This window comes from Abramis brama (genome assembly GCF_963993115.1).
Source record: "Abramis brama genome assembly, chromosome: 15".
Classification (NCBI taxonomy): domain Eukaryota; kingdom Metazoa; phylum Chordata; class Actinopteri; order Cypriniformes; family Leuciscidae; genus Abramis; species Abramis brama.
In genome coordinates, this window is record NC_139977.1 from 24,153,302 (window position 1) to 24,171,389 (window position 18,088).

The window sequence follows — 18,088 nt, forward strand, 5'->3', positions numbered from 1 at the left end:
ACATCATTTATTTTTAAGTGCACAAATGGCCCGTCTCCAGCTCCACCAAGAGGCTTGTTCCTAAAGGACGAGCACGTTGGGCGTGTGCAGAACATCTACATCGCACCTCAGAGTGAAAGAGGGTTTTCAGAACACGCATAGGTTGCACATTCCTCTCTTGCACAAATTGTTCCTGTTAAGTTGCACCAGATTTGAAATGAGATAAAGATGACCTTTATAGTTCTTCTTGTTGTTAAAGGAACAGTTCGCACAAAAATTTAAATGGTTATCATTTACTCACAACATCATGAGGAAATTTTGTGTTAGAAACTCATAGAGATTTGGAACAACATGATTGTTTTAAGATAAAGGTGCTTTACATGCTGCATTTGAAACATTGTTATCTGAATAAACTTACACTACCATTATAAAGTTTGGAGTCGGTAAGACTTTTCAATGTTTTTGAAATAAGTCTTAGCAAGGCTGCATTTATGCAATCAAAAATACAGTAAAAAACTATTTAGTTGTTTTACAAATGTAATTTATACCTGTGATCCGCAAAGCTGAATTTTCAGCATCATTCCTAGTCTTTAGTGTCACATGATTCTTCAGAAATCATTCTATGCTGATTTGCTGCTTAAGAAGCATTTCTTATTATTATTCATGTTGAAAACAGTTGAGCTGCTTAATATTTTGTGGAAACCATGATACATTTTGGTTCAGGATTCTTTAATGAATAGAAAGTTAAAAAGAACAACATATATTTCATATAGAACACAAAACATTTGTCATATTCAAATTAATAATGGTCACTTTTGCATCCTTGTTGAATAAAAGTATACATTTATATACATAAGCACTCCCTGGGTATCAAACCCATGACCTTGGCATTACCAGTGATATGGTTTACTGTTTGAGCAACAATACTACATCCAATAGTCGAAATGAGGAAAGAAAAAAAACACTGCGAAATGCATTGCAAAGTGAACAGCTAAATTAAATCTGAATGTATTTAGATAAATTCTGTGCAGGTCAAATCCCTTCATGTACACAAGCCATAACTCAAATCATTCAGCTTGTTGAGTATAGGTGTGATATTACGTTTCTAACCAATCAGGATTGTGATTTTCACCTAGTGGATGATAAAACCTCCCATAAAGTTGATTGGATGAGGGACCTGAAGTACATAAAAAAAAAAAAAAAATTGAAAAAAAGATTAGACACTCTTTTGACTTGGGGAAGTAACAACTATGTAAGCCAAGAACACCTTTAGCAACACGATGACAACCCATTATTGCATGTGCAGTTACTTCAAAACTGATGACTGTGATACATTGTTCAGCTCTTAACACATACCAGAAGAATCATGCTTTAAATACAGCTAAACTAACACATATTAATTTACTACTGCTCTCTTTATCGCTCTAACTCTCAAACTCAAGGGCATCTCATAAGAAAAGACTCTAGTAGACATAAGACTGTCATGTTCCTCTTTTCCACATCCTTTACAGCAAGGCAGAGCAAGCTTTATGCAGTGAGCGCTTAAATTATATTTTAAATGCTTATTATTATGGTTGTAGCATTTCTCTGTAATACAGAGCAATGATACATATAATATTCTTTCTCAAACCTGAAACTGAAAACATTTTCTGATGGCAAGTATATATTTTTAAGGAAATAAATTAATATCATAAACGTCTGATTAGTCGACTAATGGCTTAAATGAGTGGCTACTAGTCGAGTAAAACAATCTTTAGTCGGGGGCAGCACTAAAAGAAAGTCAAGACACTCTTTATTTACTGCAGTCGAGTTTGGGTCAGGGAAACCCATTTTGATGGGTGGTCGTAAAGACCTTTGAGTTTCTGTGTGTATATGGTGTGATGTGATCGTTTTTAATCAAATAAATGGTGAAATGTTTGTGAAGTCATCTCTTAGAAATGCACTTTTGTTGTGTATGTATGTAGAGGAGATAAAACCACGTCACTCATTCACGCAGAGATGCATTCATATTTAAATAGTCTTTTTGCACTTGAACATTCACAGATACTACAATTTAAATTTAAACATCTCACAATTTAAAGCTGCAGTCTGTAGTTTTTCCTCTTTGTCGCCATCTCTGTTCAAAATCTGCAATCCGCAAAATCTCTCGGCTGTCAGTCACCGCGCCGGTGTGGATCCTGGCATTCGTAATCACAGATTCTACTTTTTGGAAGTATGACCAACGTAAAAATTTTCACCGGAAAATGACGTCTGAACAACTAAGTAACATCCACTTTTGTTCTGACCAACTAAGGGGAAAAAAAGCATTGCAGTAAATCGCACTGATTAAATCTAACGATCGCTTATCATATCACGTCAAACCGTGCAAATTATACTTTGTTCTCAAATTGTTAATGTTAACAACATCAGCATTGCGTGACTACATTTAATGTGTATTAGAGCTACCTGTAGTTCAGTAACGTTACTCCGTAACTGTATGAATTAAGTGAACAAGTGCGCTACTGTTAAATAAATGAACCATTGAAATGTCTTACCTATCCAGCAGAAAAAAAGCCGTCTCTGCATCCGTTTTGATTCTATAACAAAACACGGAGTTCACGCCACCTTTCAAAAGCCCTTCTGATATTTATCCTTGTTTTCGCATGGGCCCGGTTGCAGTCTCTTTTTTTCTGTAGCCACTCCGAAGTCTTTTGCATTTTACAACGGGTGAATCTCCAGTTGTCACTGGTGATTGTCGTTTGAACCTTTCTGGATCCACCATCAAATTGATAAGTTTAATTATATAAAGTGCTGTGAGAAAAGGCTATAAATCTCCACCTCCAACATCCTCACGCGCAATATAGCCTACTAGCCGAGACTCCTTCTTTATGTGTACAGATGTGACGTAATGACGCAAAGACATGCTCGAATTTCCCGCAGAAATCCACCAGCACCACTGGAATTAAAAACATTATTACAAGCTTACCGTTTTGAATCGAGCTAAGGCAAGCAGATAGTTTTGAACACTGGCTGGTTATGTACTTGCACAAAAATTTATTTTAGATAATTTTTAACCCAAAAAACATTACGGACTGCAGCTTTAAGTGTACAGCCCAACTTTTGATTTATTCATCCAAAATCTGCCAAATTCCATGACATTCTGCGTTATATTGTACATATTTTAGGACTGTATTGTGGGATTTCATCTGTTTTCTCTGATTTTAAATTACAATTTAAAGTCAGTCAAAGCTATAGACATGTATCTTTATATATATTTACAAGTAAAGAGCTTCTTATTGTGCGTAGTAGGGTATGCCTTCTAATATTTTGTTTGTTTATTTTTTACACTTTTTACAGATATAGAGACTAATCTACTTAGTTGCTTTGTACTCAATAACATCTGTCTGATAATCTCAGAATCTCGTTGTTTTTCCTTATAATGAAAATTTCCTTTCATCCTCCATGTTGTTTGTTAGCTGTGGTAGCATTTTATATACCTCAGAATTCCATTTTGGGTGATCAAGTTGAAGACTTTATTTACATGTATTACATTGGATCTGTTCTGACTGTTCTCGGCCTGCCTGGTGTGATATTCTGCCAATGTGGCCCCCGACCTCAAATGAGTTCCCCACCCCTGCCCTGATCAATACAATGCCCACTGAGGTAGCAGAGAATGCTGCAATGGAGGTCCTTTCTGCAGCCAGAGAGCATTTTCTATGGAGAGATAATGGGTATCTGTCTGTCCCCATTCACAGTTTATTAATACGCTGCTCTGCACCCTGGAGGAGTGTGCAGTGTGACAGGAATAATCTCAATGCCTCTCTTCATCTCCCTCAAACTGGGACAGCCTAGCGGACAGGCAAGATGACACTGTCACAAGAAGAAAACTCTGATGGTGTTTCATAACACACACATCCTGCCATTCCGGCAACTTCCTGCGCACCGCTTCCAGCAACTCATTCAGATGAGCCGGGATCTAATGATTTACTCAAGTTACCTGATTACAAAATGGCTAAGGGAGAATGTTCGTTCTCTAGTAAACGCACACCAAAAAACACTGATCTAAAGAAAGACAAAACAGACTCTCGGCTTAGATGAACACAACTTACCGTGATTGCTACAATTCCACATATTTTCCTCCAAAATCAGCACAGAAAACTCAAAAGGGTTCTGTCTGGGCCACGGCTATAACTTCTTTTGTTGGCTAGTTCACTAAAATCCTTGGTTTGGCATGATGTTTGTGCCACTGTTTCCTAGTTCCTAGGTGTAACTTTAGCTCTTACTTTGATATAGTCTTTAATATCATTTTCTGGTATATACATAAATGCATACAAATTATAGTTCATTATAAGCCATACACAACTGTTTAAAAAACGGTTTAGTTTAGCTTAGTTTCTACTTAGACTTCAGTAAATGATATCCTAATGTTATGTCCATAATGTGATTTATTTCTGAAAGGAAAGATAAGACCATGGCATTGGATAGTAAATCATTTTTATTTCACAATAAATATTGTTATGATTTTCAGAATAGCATATTTAAAAATGCACAACCGTTCAAAAGTTTGGGGTAGGTATTCTTTAATCTTTTTTTAAAGGAAATTAATATTTTTTTTGGTTTTTAGCAAGGATGCATTAAATTGATCAAAAGTGACAGTGTAGACATTTATAATGTCACAAAATAAATTACATTTAACATTTTTTTAGTTGTTTTGAACTTTCTATTAAATCAAAGAATCCTGGAAATATATGTTTCATGGTTTCCATAAACATAATAAGCAGCACAACTGATTTTAACATTGATAATAATAGGAAATGTTTCTTGAGCAGCAAATTAGCATATTATAATGATTTCTGAAGGATCATGTGACACTGAAGACTGGGGTAATGATGCTGAATATTCAGCTTTGCCATTATAGGAATATATTACATTTTAAAATATATTAAAATAGAAAATGGATATTTAAAAATTGTAATTACATTTATGCCTTTGAGAGCATTAGAGACTTAAATAAAAAACATAAAAATATATATATTTTTTAAACTTGTTCGACAGTGTATAGTTTCTGTATCACTTCAGATTATATTAATGGTTAGAATAATTAACATTTGTTTAACAAAATAGCCATTAGAAGCATGAAACATAGAAAAATGCAGGCTAAAATGAGAAATCAGCCACAAAAAAAAAAGGAATTGTGGTTAACCTGAGAGTCACATACAATAGCTATATTGAAGACTTTTTGTCTTTATTTGATCCCTAATCATTCCCACAGTGTGACTTGAGGAATTATGTGCAAACAAGTACTGAAGTCAAGGTAAACAGATACCTTTGACCCATCTGGGGGAGGAGGAGGGTTGTGTGGCTTGTGTCAGGGTTTCCCAGAGAATGCTCTGGTCTAACCACATCACACACAGAGGCCAGGAAGTGGCACAGATGAGGTCAGTATTTAGCACACAGTCAGACTGAGCCACACAGTGAGTCTACACACATACAGTGGACATCCGAAAGAGCGCTTTCTCACAGCTCGTGCCTTTCTCTCTCAGAGTCGACAAAGAATTTGAGGAAAAATAACGTTATATCATCATATTTACTCACCCTCATGTAATTTCAAACCTGTATTCTTTCTTCCAAAAAAGGTACAATATCCTGGCTTGGTTTTCAATATTATGAAAGTGAATGAAAACTGGGATTGTCAAGCTTCAAAATTGATGCAAAATCACCAAGCATCATAAAAATGGTTCACTTTTTGTGACAAACAAAACAAAACAAAAGTCGTCATTTATTGATAACCTTCACTTCTAGCGATATGTTAACTTTACTGCCTGATTTGTGAATAGTAACATAGTAAAAAGGTTTCTAAAATGGATCCAAAAATGATTAGAAGTTTGTTACAAAGTTATCACAATGTATACATCGCTACTTATTTCATGAACTCCCTTGAACTCCTCATAATCAATTAAAAAATGTGCTCATATGGAGCACTTTTATGATGCTTTTTTGCTCCAATACTAATTCACTTTCACTGTCTTGAAAATATTGGTTCTTCAAAAATTCACTTTTTACATTCCATCAAAGAAAGAAAGCCATGCATGTTCAAAATGTCATGAGGGTGAGTAAATAATGACTTTGGGTGAACCGTCCCTTTAAGAAAACAAACTTGATTGACTATTACTCAAAGCACTAAAATTCACTTCCTAATGAGTGATCAAACCCGATCAGCCTTTAACTCCTCAATGAGATGTCTTGCAAATCCTTCCATCCGTAGCTAATGTAAACGGGCATGGATTCTGTCTGGGCCCTTGTGCTTACTGAAAGCAAGGAGGAAACCAACGGCCAAGAAGCCACCCTTCTCCACTGATCCAATGGCTTATCCTTTCTGACATCTGTAATTAGCTAAACTGCTTCTGACTTCAGAAGTCTCACTTCAAAAAGTCAATTACAGATGAAAAATTACTAATCATAGAAACTGGATCAGAAGTCCAACATGTCAGAAAGAGCCTCCAAGACTGTTAGAATACAGTACTATGAACTATTGAGGATGCTACAGATAAATTGAGCATTACATGCAATGTTTATTAAATGTTTATTTTGCTAAAAAAAAAAAAAAAAATTCATGCTACTTATCAAGACCGGGTTGAGACGAAACACAAATCTTTGCCATCAGCACATATTAGGCGTGCATTCATGTCTATATTGCTTTACGTGACACGAGTGTAACAAAAAAAGGGCATGTTCATGAAGAATAACCTCTCTGGAATTAACATTCAATGTCTATTATTTAAAAAAAAACACACACTCAGACATGCACTATTGTTGGAATTGTGTCAGAATGTGTGTAAAATATACCTAATGTCTGTGATAATTACTGTGATAAAAACCCACACAAGTATTGCAGGATCCGTAAAGCCATCTAGCTACCCAAGATGGTTGGATCATCGCAAAAGTTAAGCTGTGGGAGAACTACAGGGTGTCATCTCTCGTTGCCAAAAGTGCAGGTCTATTTCATAACCTCATGGATTGCAGGGAGAAGTAATAACAGGTCCAAACAGGACAAGTCTATAGAGAAACACAAGCAGGGTAAGAATAGACCAATACATCAAATGTACAATGACATGACACTGGCTGAATTGTTAAAAATGCAGAGAACAAAATGTACAAAATATGTTATTCCAATTCTGCGAAGCTTTGGTTCCTTGCCATTGTCACATTTGGCTTGCTCAAATAAAAGACAACTAATATTGAGAAAATATTATTGATCTGACTGTACTGACACTCTTGGAGGAGATTGCAAAACTTGATCTGAACTGAGCTGGATATATATATGAGGTAAACTGCATCAGCTAACCATGAGTGCAGCAGAGAGAGGGAACCTAAATTATTTTAGTTAGGCCTATTTCTCACACCTTCAATAGGTGAACAAACAATATCGAAACATTTATATACAGTCTTTATTTACACATAGTGCTCCATAACTTTGACATATATGACCATTCACACAAGACACAAACATATCAAGTGGCAGAGGCCAAAGATAGTTAAATTCTCAATCCAGTATTCCCTAGGCATGCTAGCACTGCAGTGGCGCGCAAACTAACGTCAAATAGAAGTAAAACTCCTATTTATAACGCAGAAAAGGGCGAATTAGAATGGCAACTCTCACCTAAGTGCAGACAATGAATATAGAGCACTTGACAGGACGTCTAAGTGACATAATTCCTGTGTTTGTGAGATACAATCTACCAACTCCCTCGCGTGCCCCCCTCCCCTGAACACACACACACACACACACACACACACACACACACATAGCCCACTCTTTAAAAACATGTAGCGACAAAGCGCTGATCAATATGTTGACTTGCAGCGCGCACACAGCACGTGACGCGAACACACTGGACTGCCATTGTCTTCCCATTCGTTATTGTTACAATGTTTAGAATGTCAGATAGCATATGCATTGCTATAATATATCCAGTCTGAGACCAGAATGCATCCTTTTGAAATAACAATTAATATTACAGGAATGTATCCAGTTCAGAAAAATTCAAACTGTTCAAACAATATATCAATGAATAAATCATATATTGACATTGCAAAAATGTATTCAGTCCGGGAATTTTAACAGTTTTACTGATGGTTATCTATTAGCCTATTATTAACAGATAAGCATTCAGAAACGGTTCATATATTGTTACAATGTATCTAGTCATAATTTATTTATGAGTTTATTTAAATTTCTACACTGTATCTAGTCTGAGACCATTAATATTATCAAAATATTGATATTGAAACAATATATTCCAGTCAGAAATTATTTATATTGCTGTAATGTATCCAGTCAGATATACTGAACACTGGTTTAATATTCTATTTTAATATACTATTTAACCGGTCTAGAAGAACCATCAATAATGTTGTAACTATGTACCGAGTCCTAAAACATGTATACTGTTACCGTTTATACAGTTAGAAATGATTAATATTGGTACAATATCCAGAAGCATTAATAGTTTTTCTATGAAACCAGTCTAAACCATTTATTTTGCTGCAATATCTCAAATTCAGAACGTTGCTTGCTACAATGCATCAAGTCGTAAATGATAAAGACTGCTACAATTGTCCATCAACCATTAATAGCAACAATTTTCTAGTCAGAAATCACTTTTATTTTCACAACCTATCCAGTCTTGAGCCATTAACATCGACACTATGTATCAAGTGATGAATCTTTCATAACGTTCCATTGTATCCAGTCAGAAATCACGCCTGCGTTCTGGCGCACAATCTGCCTGACTTCCACTAAAAGCTATGCGTGTCTCTCTCTCTCTCTCTTCCTCTCCCCCTCCTTTTCTCGGCAGACCCCCCACCCCCTCATTTTCCCTCCTTGCCTCCCAGCTAGTTCGGCAAATGTTCGCGTTGCTTCAAACATTATTGGATGCGCTCCCAAAACATCCTTGCGCGGTGCGTAAACATTACATAAATCTGCGTCTGGGTCTCGGATGTGCCACAAAGGGCTTTGCTTTCTTTGGCTAGACGACCCGCAAACGTGACAAAACCTGAGTGACACAAGGGATAAATATCAGACAAACTGAGGCGATGAACAGAAGTTTGCGCTGTTAATATACTCAGAGAAGCAGCGATGTAACTCACCTTGACAGCCCTGTCCCGCACTACGGAGCCCGGTGTTCCAGATAAAGTGCGATTGTTTTCCACTTCCCCGGCCCCTGTCTCCACACCCCAGGAACCGAGAGTGTGTTCGGGGTGGGGGGCCTGGGTGATAGGAATGATCTCGGACAGACAGCCAATTTGGAGTTGGGCAAAGCAGCGAAGGCGCTTACTGGTATCCAAAATGCATGTCTCGGAAATTCTTAAAAGTGTGCGTTAGCTTTCCGAAAAGCCTGTATTCCTGCCCTCTCCACGACACGGGGAATCGGTATCCCACGATTTGTTCGCTGTATCCGGGCGCGTCGGTCGCCTCCTAATCCGCCATGTTGTGCCCCTGCGCCTGGAATGGGAAGCAGCGGATTCCCAGGCCAAGCCCCTCCTCTCCTCTTCCCACGCAGAGACGTCGCGACATCTGGCGGACGACTTGCTTCCAGGAAAGGGGAATGCGCGAATGCGCAGCGATTAGGCGCAATGCGCCACCACGCGGCCCGTTGAGGTATTGCATGGAGAGTAGTCGGAGAACAGCACAACTGGAGATTCTTTTAGATTCTAAAACTATATCTAGCCTCTTAAAATTTAAAAGGCAGTTATACTTTCATGTATGAACACCCAATTTATACTGTGCAAAAATAATATTTATAAATAGGTGCAAAATATTTAGTTCATTACTATACTAGTAAAAAAGGTCCATTATTATATACATTTTATAATATTTTAGTTTTCCCCCCACATAATTCAACCATGCAAACATAACATGGTTATTGTAGCAGTTGCATCATTTAGCAAAAAGAGTACTTATTCACTGTAATATTACTGAAAAAGACCACACACTTGCCACTATATTATAATGTTTTATTAATGTTAATGAACTTGTAGCAATTGCAATTAAATAATAAATAGCTGAATAAATATTTTTTTTCTTAAGCAGCATCATAAAGCAATCCGGTCGTTCTGTAATAGTCTGGAATGTCAGTGGTTCTGGCCAGAGACAATATATGAATCTTACAACACTTGTGCTCTGTTGTGATAGTCTGAAATGTTAGGCCACTAGCAAGGCTTGAGCAGGGAACATGAGAAATGTTGGACCAAAAGACTTTGATACTGGAAAACCAGCGCTGTGGATTGGTTTAGACAGCCAGATTAGCGATGACGGCCCTGGTGAACTCGTCGCTTGACGCGTAGCCTCCCAGGTCTGATGTGCGAACCTACACCCAAGAGAGCAATAGAATATATTTTGTTGTCTGTTTGCATTGAGAGGTGTAACAAATAAATACATCAGTATCTAACAGTTTCTCTCGCAAACACACTCCTCAGACATTCAGCACATCCCGGCTATATCGGTTATTTTGACTTCCAGTTTGTGATGGTTAAACACAAAATGTTAAATGGGGATGAAGGTCTTCAAACACTGCAAGCAATCCACACAATACAAGTGACTACAAAGCGACAAATTTCAATCCTTTTGGTTTTACATATTTATTTTTTGGCATTGAAAAATTTTATTTGACAAAGCATTGGTCAGTTAATCAATGGCACGAATAAACCTTGATAAATCTGTGAAATTGAAATGTGTTGTTTCCACCTTCCATAAGATGGAAAATATCAATACTGCAGAGTATGAGCTTAGAAACGTATGAAGAAAACATATTAGAGCAGTACCACAATGACTGAGAGGCAGCGATTTCATTTGCCTTTGATATCAGTCAGTCACGGTTAGTCAGCAATGGCACGGAGCAGACTTTCTGTCCAGAACATTTGCATCACCAAACGAAACCAATAACTGCCTATATGACTTATGACGGCAGCAGATTTGATTAGTGATGTTTGCGTTAGTAACAGTGCGAGGGGAAAAACAATCACACTGCTGGAACTTCCGTCTCAATAAGCCAAATGGCCTTTGAAAACTTGTTGATAATCAAATTCACTGAGGCACTGGAACCACAAAGGCAATTCGACGAGGACCAGCCCCAAACAGAGATGACATAAAAGCAGGAATACAACTGAGCATTACAGAAACAGAAGGGTACGTACAGCTTAGGATGAACTAAGACTTCCATTAGTGCAGTAAACTGATGTCAGACATGCACTAATTCAAAAGTGTGGGGGCCGTAACTTTTTTTTTCAGGGGGTTAACACTTTTATTCAGCAAGGACACGTTCATTTGATCAAAAGTGACAGTAAAGAATTCATAACGTAACAAAAGATTTCTTTTTCAAATAAATGGTGTTCTTTTAAACTTACTTTTCATCAAAGATTCCTGGACGAAAATCTAAATGCATCACAATTTCCACAGAAATATTAAGCAGTACAGCTGTTTTCAACAATGATAATTAGAAATGTTTCTTGAGCACCAAATATTAGAATGATTTCTGAAGGATCGTGTGACATTTAGCTTTGCCATCTAGAAATAAATTACATTTTCAAATATAGTAAAATAAAAAGGTTATTTTAGACTCATGGTATTAAGAAAATATTACTGATTTGACTGTTTTCTGATCAAATAAATGCACTTTTGATGAGCATATCATATTTTTAGCATTTAAAATATTACAGACCCCAAACTTTTAAATGGAAGTGTGATTCTGGTTAAAGATGCATATTGTGAAAAACATAAATGAAAATAATGTACATGAATACATAACATTAAGGGGACAACAACAACAATAATAAAAACGAAACAAAAATGCATTCAGTAACCAGTCAAAAAAATGATAAGAGGCAATGAAAGTGAGAGACGGGAAAAGGGGAGGGAAATGTAGGGGATCCGGGATGGGTATTGGGTTTGGCAAGCATCTTCAAACAGTCCGATGACCCAGGTTGGCCACAATCGCACGGACAAAGTCACTAGTGGTGCTGTAACCCCCTAGGTCTCGCGTCCTCACCTGGGACACACACACATACACACAATTAGACACAGACAGTCACAGACACCCAGAACAGGATGTGATGGCAGAGGAAGAAACGTGGAGAAAGGGGAGGTGAAGACCACATCAGAATTTATGGACAACAAGCACAAACTTGGCTAGAGTCTGACTGTAAGACAGCTTCTTTTAAGAGGAAAAAAATAAATGTATCCATAGCAGAGTATTTAATGTATGAAAGACCACATTAAATCAGAATTTATATTTTGTGGCTTTTAGTTCCTGTCTTAGTGCACTTCTAAAAGTAACAATTATCTAGCAGATGTGCATTTACTGAAAATGCTCTCAATTACAAATACCACCTGCTTTGACCAGCGACAGCAAGCCATAAATTATTTCAGTTGTACTGAAGCTTGAATGTTATTTTTTTTAACGCTTTAAGCCAGTGGTTCTCAAAGTGTCGCAATATATTTTTTACAACATTTATTCATCTTTGTTAAATGTTAGTTAATAAAAATAGAACCGTTCATTAATAATCATTTACAAATATTAACAGATTTAACTTTAGATTTCTAAAATGTATTCGTAAATGTTGAAATTAACATTAAGCTTTAAAAAAAAGCTGTTCCCCGCAATTGACAGATTTTTCAGGCAATCCATGCTTTTCACTGTTATATGGTAAAGATCTTCTGAAAGATACAGAATCTCCAGGCCAAAAGAAACAGCAGAAACAAGCGATAGAAGCATTGCCTGCGCACATGTAAAATAAGGTGATCATCAAACATTAACAGCTTATAAATCGAAAGAGTTAATGTTGATTAATGCCGTTAACTAATGGTAACAACTGAGACATTATTGTAAAGCATTTTATTTCTTTTTTTATTTGCTGTTAAGAAAGAGGCTGGAATGGATTCATTTTGAAAGTCTTAAAATAAGGTCTTTAAATAAGATGAGCATGATCAAATATAAGAAAAAGGCGAAGTTAGTGAGCGTGATAGTGAGCAGAACCTCAACTCACAAAACTAACCAAAAAGCCCCACTATCCACATACAACAAAGAGGGTGTGTTGTGGTTAGGGTCATTAATCCAAAACCATTCACAAAGGGAAACCCACCGATTAGGATGAAAACCAATGCCTATATAGACTTGCATGTAAAACATCCATCGACAACAAATTTTGCATCTTGAACTCATATAAAAACCATTGCAACACTTGCACTTACTCTACACCAGGGTTTCTCAGTATTGTGTAGAGCAGGTTTCTCAAACTCGGTCCTGGAGGGCCACTGTTCTGCACTGTTTGATCAGGGTTGGAGCTAAACTGTGCAGGACAGTGGCCCTCCAGGACCGAGTTTGAGAAACCCTGCTCTACACAATACAGAGATACATATATAGTTCTATCATATAGTTCTATCAGCCACACAATACACCATTCTCTCCCATTTTACACATGAACACACAAACACACAATCACTTCTTACCTTGCCCTGCTTAATGACTTTCTTGACAGCATCAGACACCATGTTTGAATGATACTCAAGGCTGAAAGAAAAATAAACCACTCAACTCATGGTTTCCACAAAAATATGAAGCAGCAAAAACTTTTTTCCACATTGATGATGAGAAATGTTTGCACCAAATCTGCATATTAGAATGATTTCTGAAGGATCATGTGACACGGATACTGGAGTAATGATGCTGAAAATTCAGCTTTGCCATCACAGGAATAAATTACATTTTAAAAATGATATTTAGTTCATAGTTATTTTAAATTGAAATAATATTTAGCTAATAACTGTTTTAACTGTATTTTTTTTAATCAAATACATGGAGCCTTGGTGAATAGAAGATAATAAATAATAAAAAAACGAATTATTCCAAACTTTTGACCAGTAGTGTATATACAACAGCAAGATAACAAATCATGATGTAAAGTGTAAATTCAGATAACAAATAAGCCCACATTAGATCTGAAAACCATGTTTAACATGAATAGAAAGTCAAAACCGAGATTAAAGGTAAAAATGTTAAGCTTAAAAACATAAGGTATGATGGTGAAAAAGTAAATATGGAATATCAGTGCTGGATAACAGTGGGAAACTCACTTGATGTGTCTCAGCATGTTCGCTGCACTGAGGAGCATAGCGGTGGGGTTTGCGATATTCCTGCCGACAGCCTGAGCAAAGGGATGTCTGGCACCCTGAAATGAAATGTAAGAATACAGGAATAACTGTAAAAATCACACGCTGCAAAGCCATTCTGAGTCTGAAACTGTTTATGCGTAATGAATGAAGAAGGTATGAAAAACTATTTAGATTTAGACTCCAACCGTTTCAAACACAGCATATTCTGCGCTGTAACTCTCGCCTGGAACTACACCGGCTCCGCCCACCAGCCCTGCCGCCAGGTTATCGATGATGTTGCCGTAGAGATTAGGCATCACTAGCACATCAAACTGATATGGATTCTGCACCAGCTGTGGGGCACAGAACAATATGCTAACTACATGTATAGGCCATCCTCATTGCCAGCCACCAATAAAAGATTGGAAATAATACCTGCATGCAGCAGTTATCAATGATGATGGTTTCGTATTTAATCTTGGGGTAAAGTTCAGCCAACTCTGCACAGCTCTGCAGGAAGAGACCATCCGCAAGCTTCCTGTGGAGAAAATCCAAGGCGAGTGAGTCTATGCATTGAGCTTCCAAAACTGTATGGGCAGAAACATCCCATCACACTTACATAATGTTTGCCTTGTGGACAGCGGTCACTTTGCTGCGGCCCTTCTTGGTGGCATAGTCGAATGCAAATTTAGCGATGCGGCGAGATTTCTCCCTGGTGATGATCTTTAAGCACTCAACCACTCCTGTAACGCTCTGCAAACACAGAGGTGCTCATGATGCAGAGGTACATTATCTTTATTTTTTATTTTTTTAAAGAAATTAATACTTTTATTCACATTGTATTAAAATTATCAAATTATCAAAAGTTTCAGTAAGGGCATTCATCATTTCTACTGCAAATAAATGCTGTTCTTTCTGTTCATCAAAGAGTCCTGAAAGAAATGTATCAGTTTCCACAAAAATATTAAGCAGCACAACGGTTTTAAAGATTGATAATAATAAATAAAAAAAATTAATTGAGCACCAACCACATCAGAATGATTTCTGTAGGATCACGTGACACTGAAGAATGGAGTAATGTAATTACTAGCATAAGACATTTCTTTCAAAAAACTTAGACATACCAATTAATAATTTTTAAAAAATTACTTTTTCTAAATATGTTTTGTAAAGGCACAATACAAAAACCTCATATTTATGTTAAAAGCAAACAAGATAGAAAGGGGTTTATATTAAAAGTCTATGACAATTTTGATATTCAAAAACTGCTTTAAAAAAAAAAAAAATTATATATATATATATATATATATATATATATATATATATATATATATATATATATATATATATATATATATATATATATATTTATTTTTTTATTTTTTTTTATTTTTTTTTTTGCTGGGAGAAATGTCATCCTCATGTTGTTCTAACCCCCTGTACAATTTCTTGTAAAACACAAAAAATTTAATTTCTGACTTTTTACTTCATACCAGGATAGTAACCACACCCGTCAACATAAAAACAAAATACCAAAAAGCACGATAAAAGTAGCTCATATGATGTGTGTTATATTCCAAAGTAATATGACAGCTCTGTGTGAAGAGCAGACCTTAATTATGAACATTATGAAGCCATAATGTTCCCTTCCAGATCTGTTGAATCAGGGTCCAATATGTGACTAGGACCAACTAGTTCACTGAGGACAATTGGCTTAAAAGTTTTATTTATGAAAGTTTTTGCTGTATTACCACCTCGGTCTCTTCATCTATTCTTCCTTACTTAAATGCCTTTAAAATAAATAAATTATAAGCACAACAAATACCTCATGCTCCAGAGAGCTGTATTCTCCCTCTGTCTGCTCCCGGATGATGACCAGATCCAGGTTATTGTGGCGGGTGCTGTAACCAGGCAGGCTGTTCACATGAACCACATTGGCAAACAGGTCCAGCTTTCTCCTGTACATTATAACACAAGAAATAACCAATTAATCAAAAACTAGCAGGAGAACCACGAGTAGTAGAAAGCAGCCATGATAATACGTCAAAGTACCTCAGTCTCATCTCATATGATGCCAGTTCACCCTTGTACTCCATAGGAGTGTGAATCTTTCCTAAGCACAGAGAGAATTAAAACATTTATTTTAAGTGCCAAATTAGTTTACTGTATGTCAGCACATCAATATATAAATCAGCTTGCATTAATTTAACATGTTGAATTAAAAGCCACTGTATTAAAATGTGATCAGCTGTTAGAAACGTTACCTTTGATGGCAACTCTGTTGTTCTTCATGGAGGACAGCACCTCTTCCAGTTTCTCCTCACTGGCCATGTTCTGCACCTCGCTCAGATGAAACTCCTCAAACTCCACAGGAACATCAGCTGCCTTGAGGGTGAAGTGAAAAGGGAATTGGAAACAAGCATAGATGCAAGTCTACACAGTGTACTGCTGCAAAGGTATTTCAAACTTCATCTACCCCTAAGTGAAGGATGAAAGAACTTCACTGTGAGTATATCGGCTAAGAATGCCACTGAAGGTTAGATGTTTAAAAGTTTCCTCAAGCCTTTGAAAACATTGTTGAGAAAGTGCATCAGTACCTTGAAAACGTCTTTGACAGAAGTCATCAGCTCAGGTCCAACTCCATCTCCAGGGACCATGGTGACCTTGAAGGTGCTGTCAGCACGTGCCGGGGGACTCTCGGCCACATTCTGACCAGTCAAACTCAGGGAGCGGGCGCACAACGGCTGCAAACGGGCAGCACTCAGACCCTGAGGGGTCAAAAAACAACACAGGTCAAGGGCTATTATGGGTTGACATCACAGACAGCTCAGGCTGTTATTTATGAAGTGAATTTAAATTCTGAATTTAATAGTCATGATAATTAAAGAGCTATTCAGTCATTGGAAAATGGATTTGCATGAACCATCCATATGGTTCTAAAAGGTCTTTCAGATCCTAAAGCCCAGGCCAATTAATCAGCCAAAATGTTTTACATTTTAAGTCAACTAAATAAGAGAATACATTCCCATTGCATCATTTCCCAAAAATAGTGACAGCCTTTGACACAAAAGATGATATTTTAAAGAATATTGGTAAGTTAACCAGAGAGTTGAGGCACTTTTTTTTTTTTTTTCTACTATGGAAGTAAACGAGTGTCGTCAAGTGTCTGGTTATTCACCAACATTCTTTAAAATATCTTCTTTTGTGTCCAACAGAAGAAAGAAATTCATACCTGTTTGGAACAATTTATGACATAATTAAATTTTTGGGGGTGAACTATCCCTTTAAATGTTATGTAAACAACCCTTCAGTGTGTCTAAAATTGTACTATATAATGCTAATGGCAAATAATAATTAAATAGCAATAATAAAATACATGTACAGACGAGTTTTAATAGACCTCTCACGTGAGCTGTCATCTAATATATTTATAAAATGTTTACCAGTACCCATCGTCATGTGCAATGCAATTCTGAACTTAAACACGTCTAACGTTACAGACAGCAGTTTATTCTCAAGTTAATCTTTGTATTTGACGCAAACATACATTAGTAATATTTCAGTGTAAACTATGAGAAAATGACAGCATCGTGTTTCAAGACTCACCTTGACCAATGTTACTAGGCTCCCTCTCAACGCGGCCGCCATCATGCATTAACGTGAGGAAGAGGTCGCTGCGATCTTCCTCCTGAACTAGGAACCGCTAAGTGTGTGTTTCTCTACTGACCCCTGCTGGATGCAGTGTTACCGCAGTGCTTCTCAACACACACTAGGGGTCCTCAGTAAACTGAATATATACATTTTTTTTAATAAATTACATTAGATATATGACCATTTAATAATTACAGAGCTCAATCCCTTTAACAAATCTACAGAACTCTACGGCCCTCAAAGGGTTTAATGATTGTAAACCATTTGTATTGGCAAATCATTTTTTTAGAGATTTATTTTATATTAATTATATTTCTTTTAAAAAATAGT

General features: G+C 36.7%; 2 protein-coding genes across 4 annotated transcripts in view; both read right to left on the bottom strand.

The window, feature by feature from the left end:
* Window positions 1-9,470, bottom strand: part of ptpra (protein tyrosine phosphatase receptor type A) — a 28,573-nt gene extending 19,103 nt beyond the window's left edge. For both annotated transcript variants that reach the window (XM_084137055.1, XM_084137054.1), the window contains exon 1: window positions 9,109-9,470. The gene's annotated coding sequence lies outside the window, so the exon portion shown is untranslated. The remainder of the gene's footprint in view (window positions 1-9,108) is intronic.
* Window positions 9,471-9,954: 484 nt separating this feature from the next.
* On the bottom strand, window positions 9,955-17,932 carry idh3b (isocitrate dehydrogenase (NAD(+)) 3 non-catalytic subunit beta). Of its 2 annotated transcripts, none has more exons than XM_084137179.1 (11): window positions 17,714-17,932; window positions 16,705-16,875; window positions 16,372-16,492; window positions 16,160-16,220; window positions 15,933-16,065; window positions 14,727-14,860; window positions 14,543-14,645; window positions 14,314-14,460; window positions 14,090-14,184; window positions 13,466-13,526; window positions 9,955-12,005 (listed from the first exon to the last, which is right to left on the bottom strand). In XM_084137179.1, exons 1-11 carry the CDS (start codon window positions 17,756-17,758, stop codon window positions 11,919-11,921), a joined length of 1,158 nt encoding a protein of 385 aa, XP_083993305.1. In that variant the 5' UTR covers window positions 17,759-17,932; the 3' UTR covers window positions 9,955-11,918. The 2 variants fall into 2 exon arrangements, with proteins under 2 accessions (XP_083993305.1, XP_083993306.1); XM_084137180.1 differs by having other exon boundaries at window positions 9,955-10,328; window positions 17,714-17,869.
* Between the last annotated feature and the right edge of the window lie 156 nt (window positions 17,933-18,088).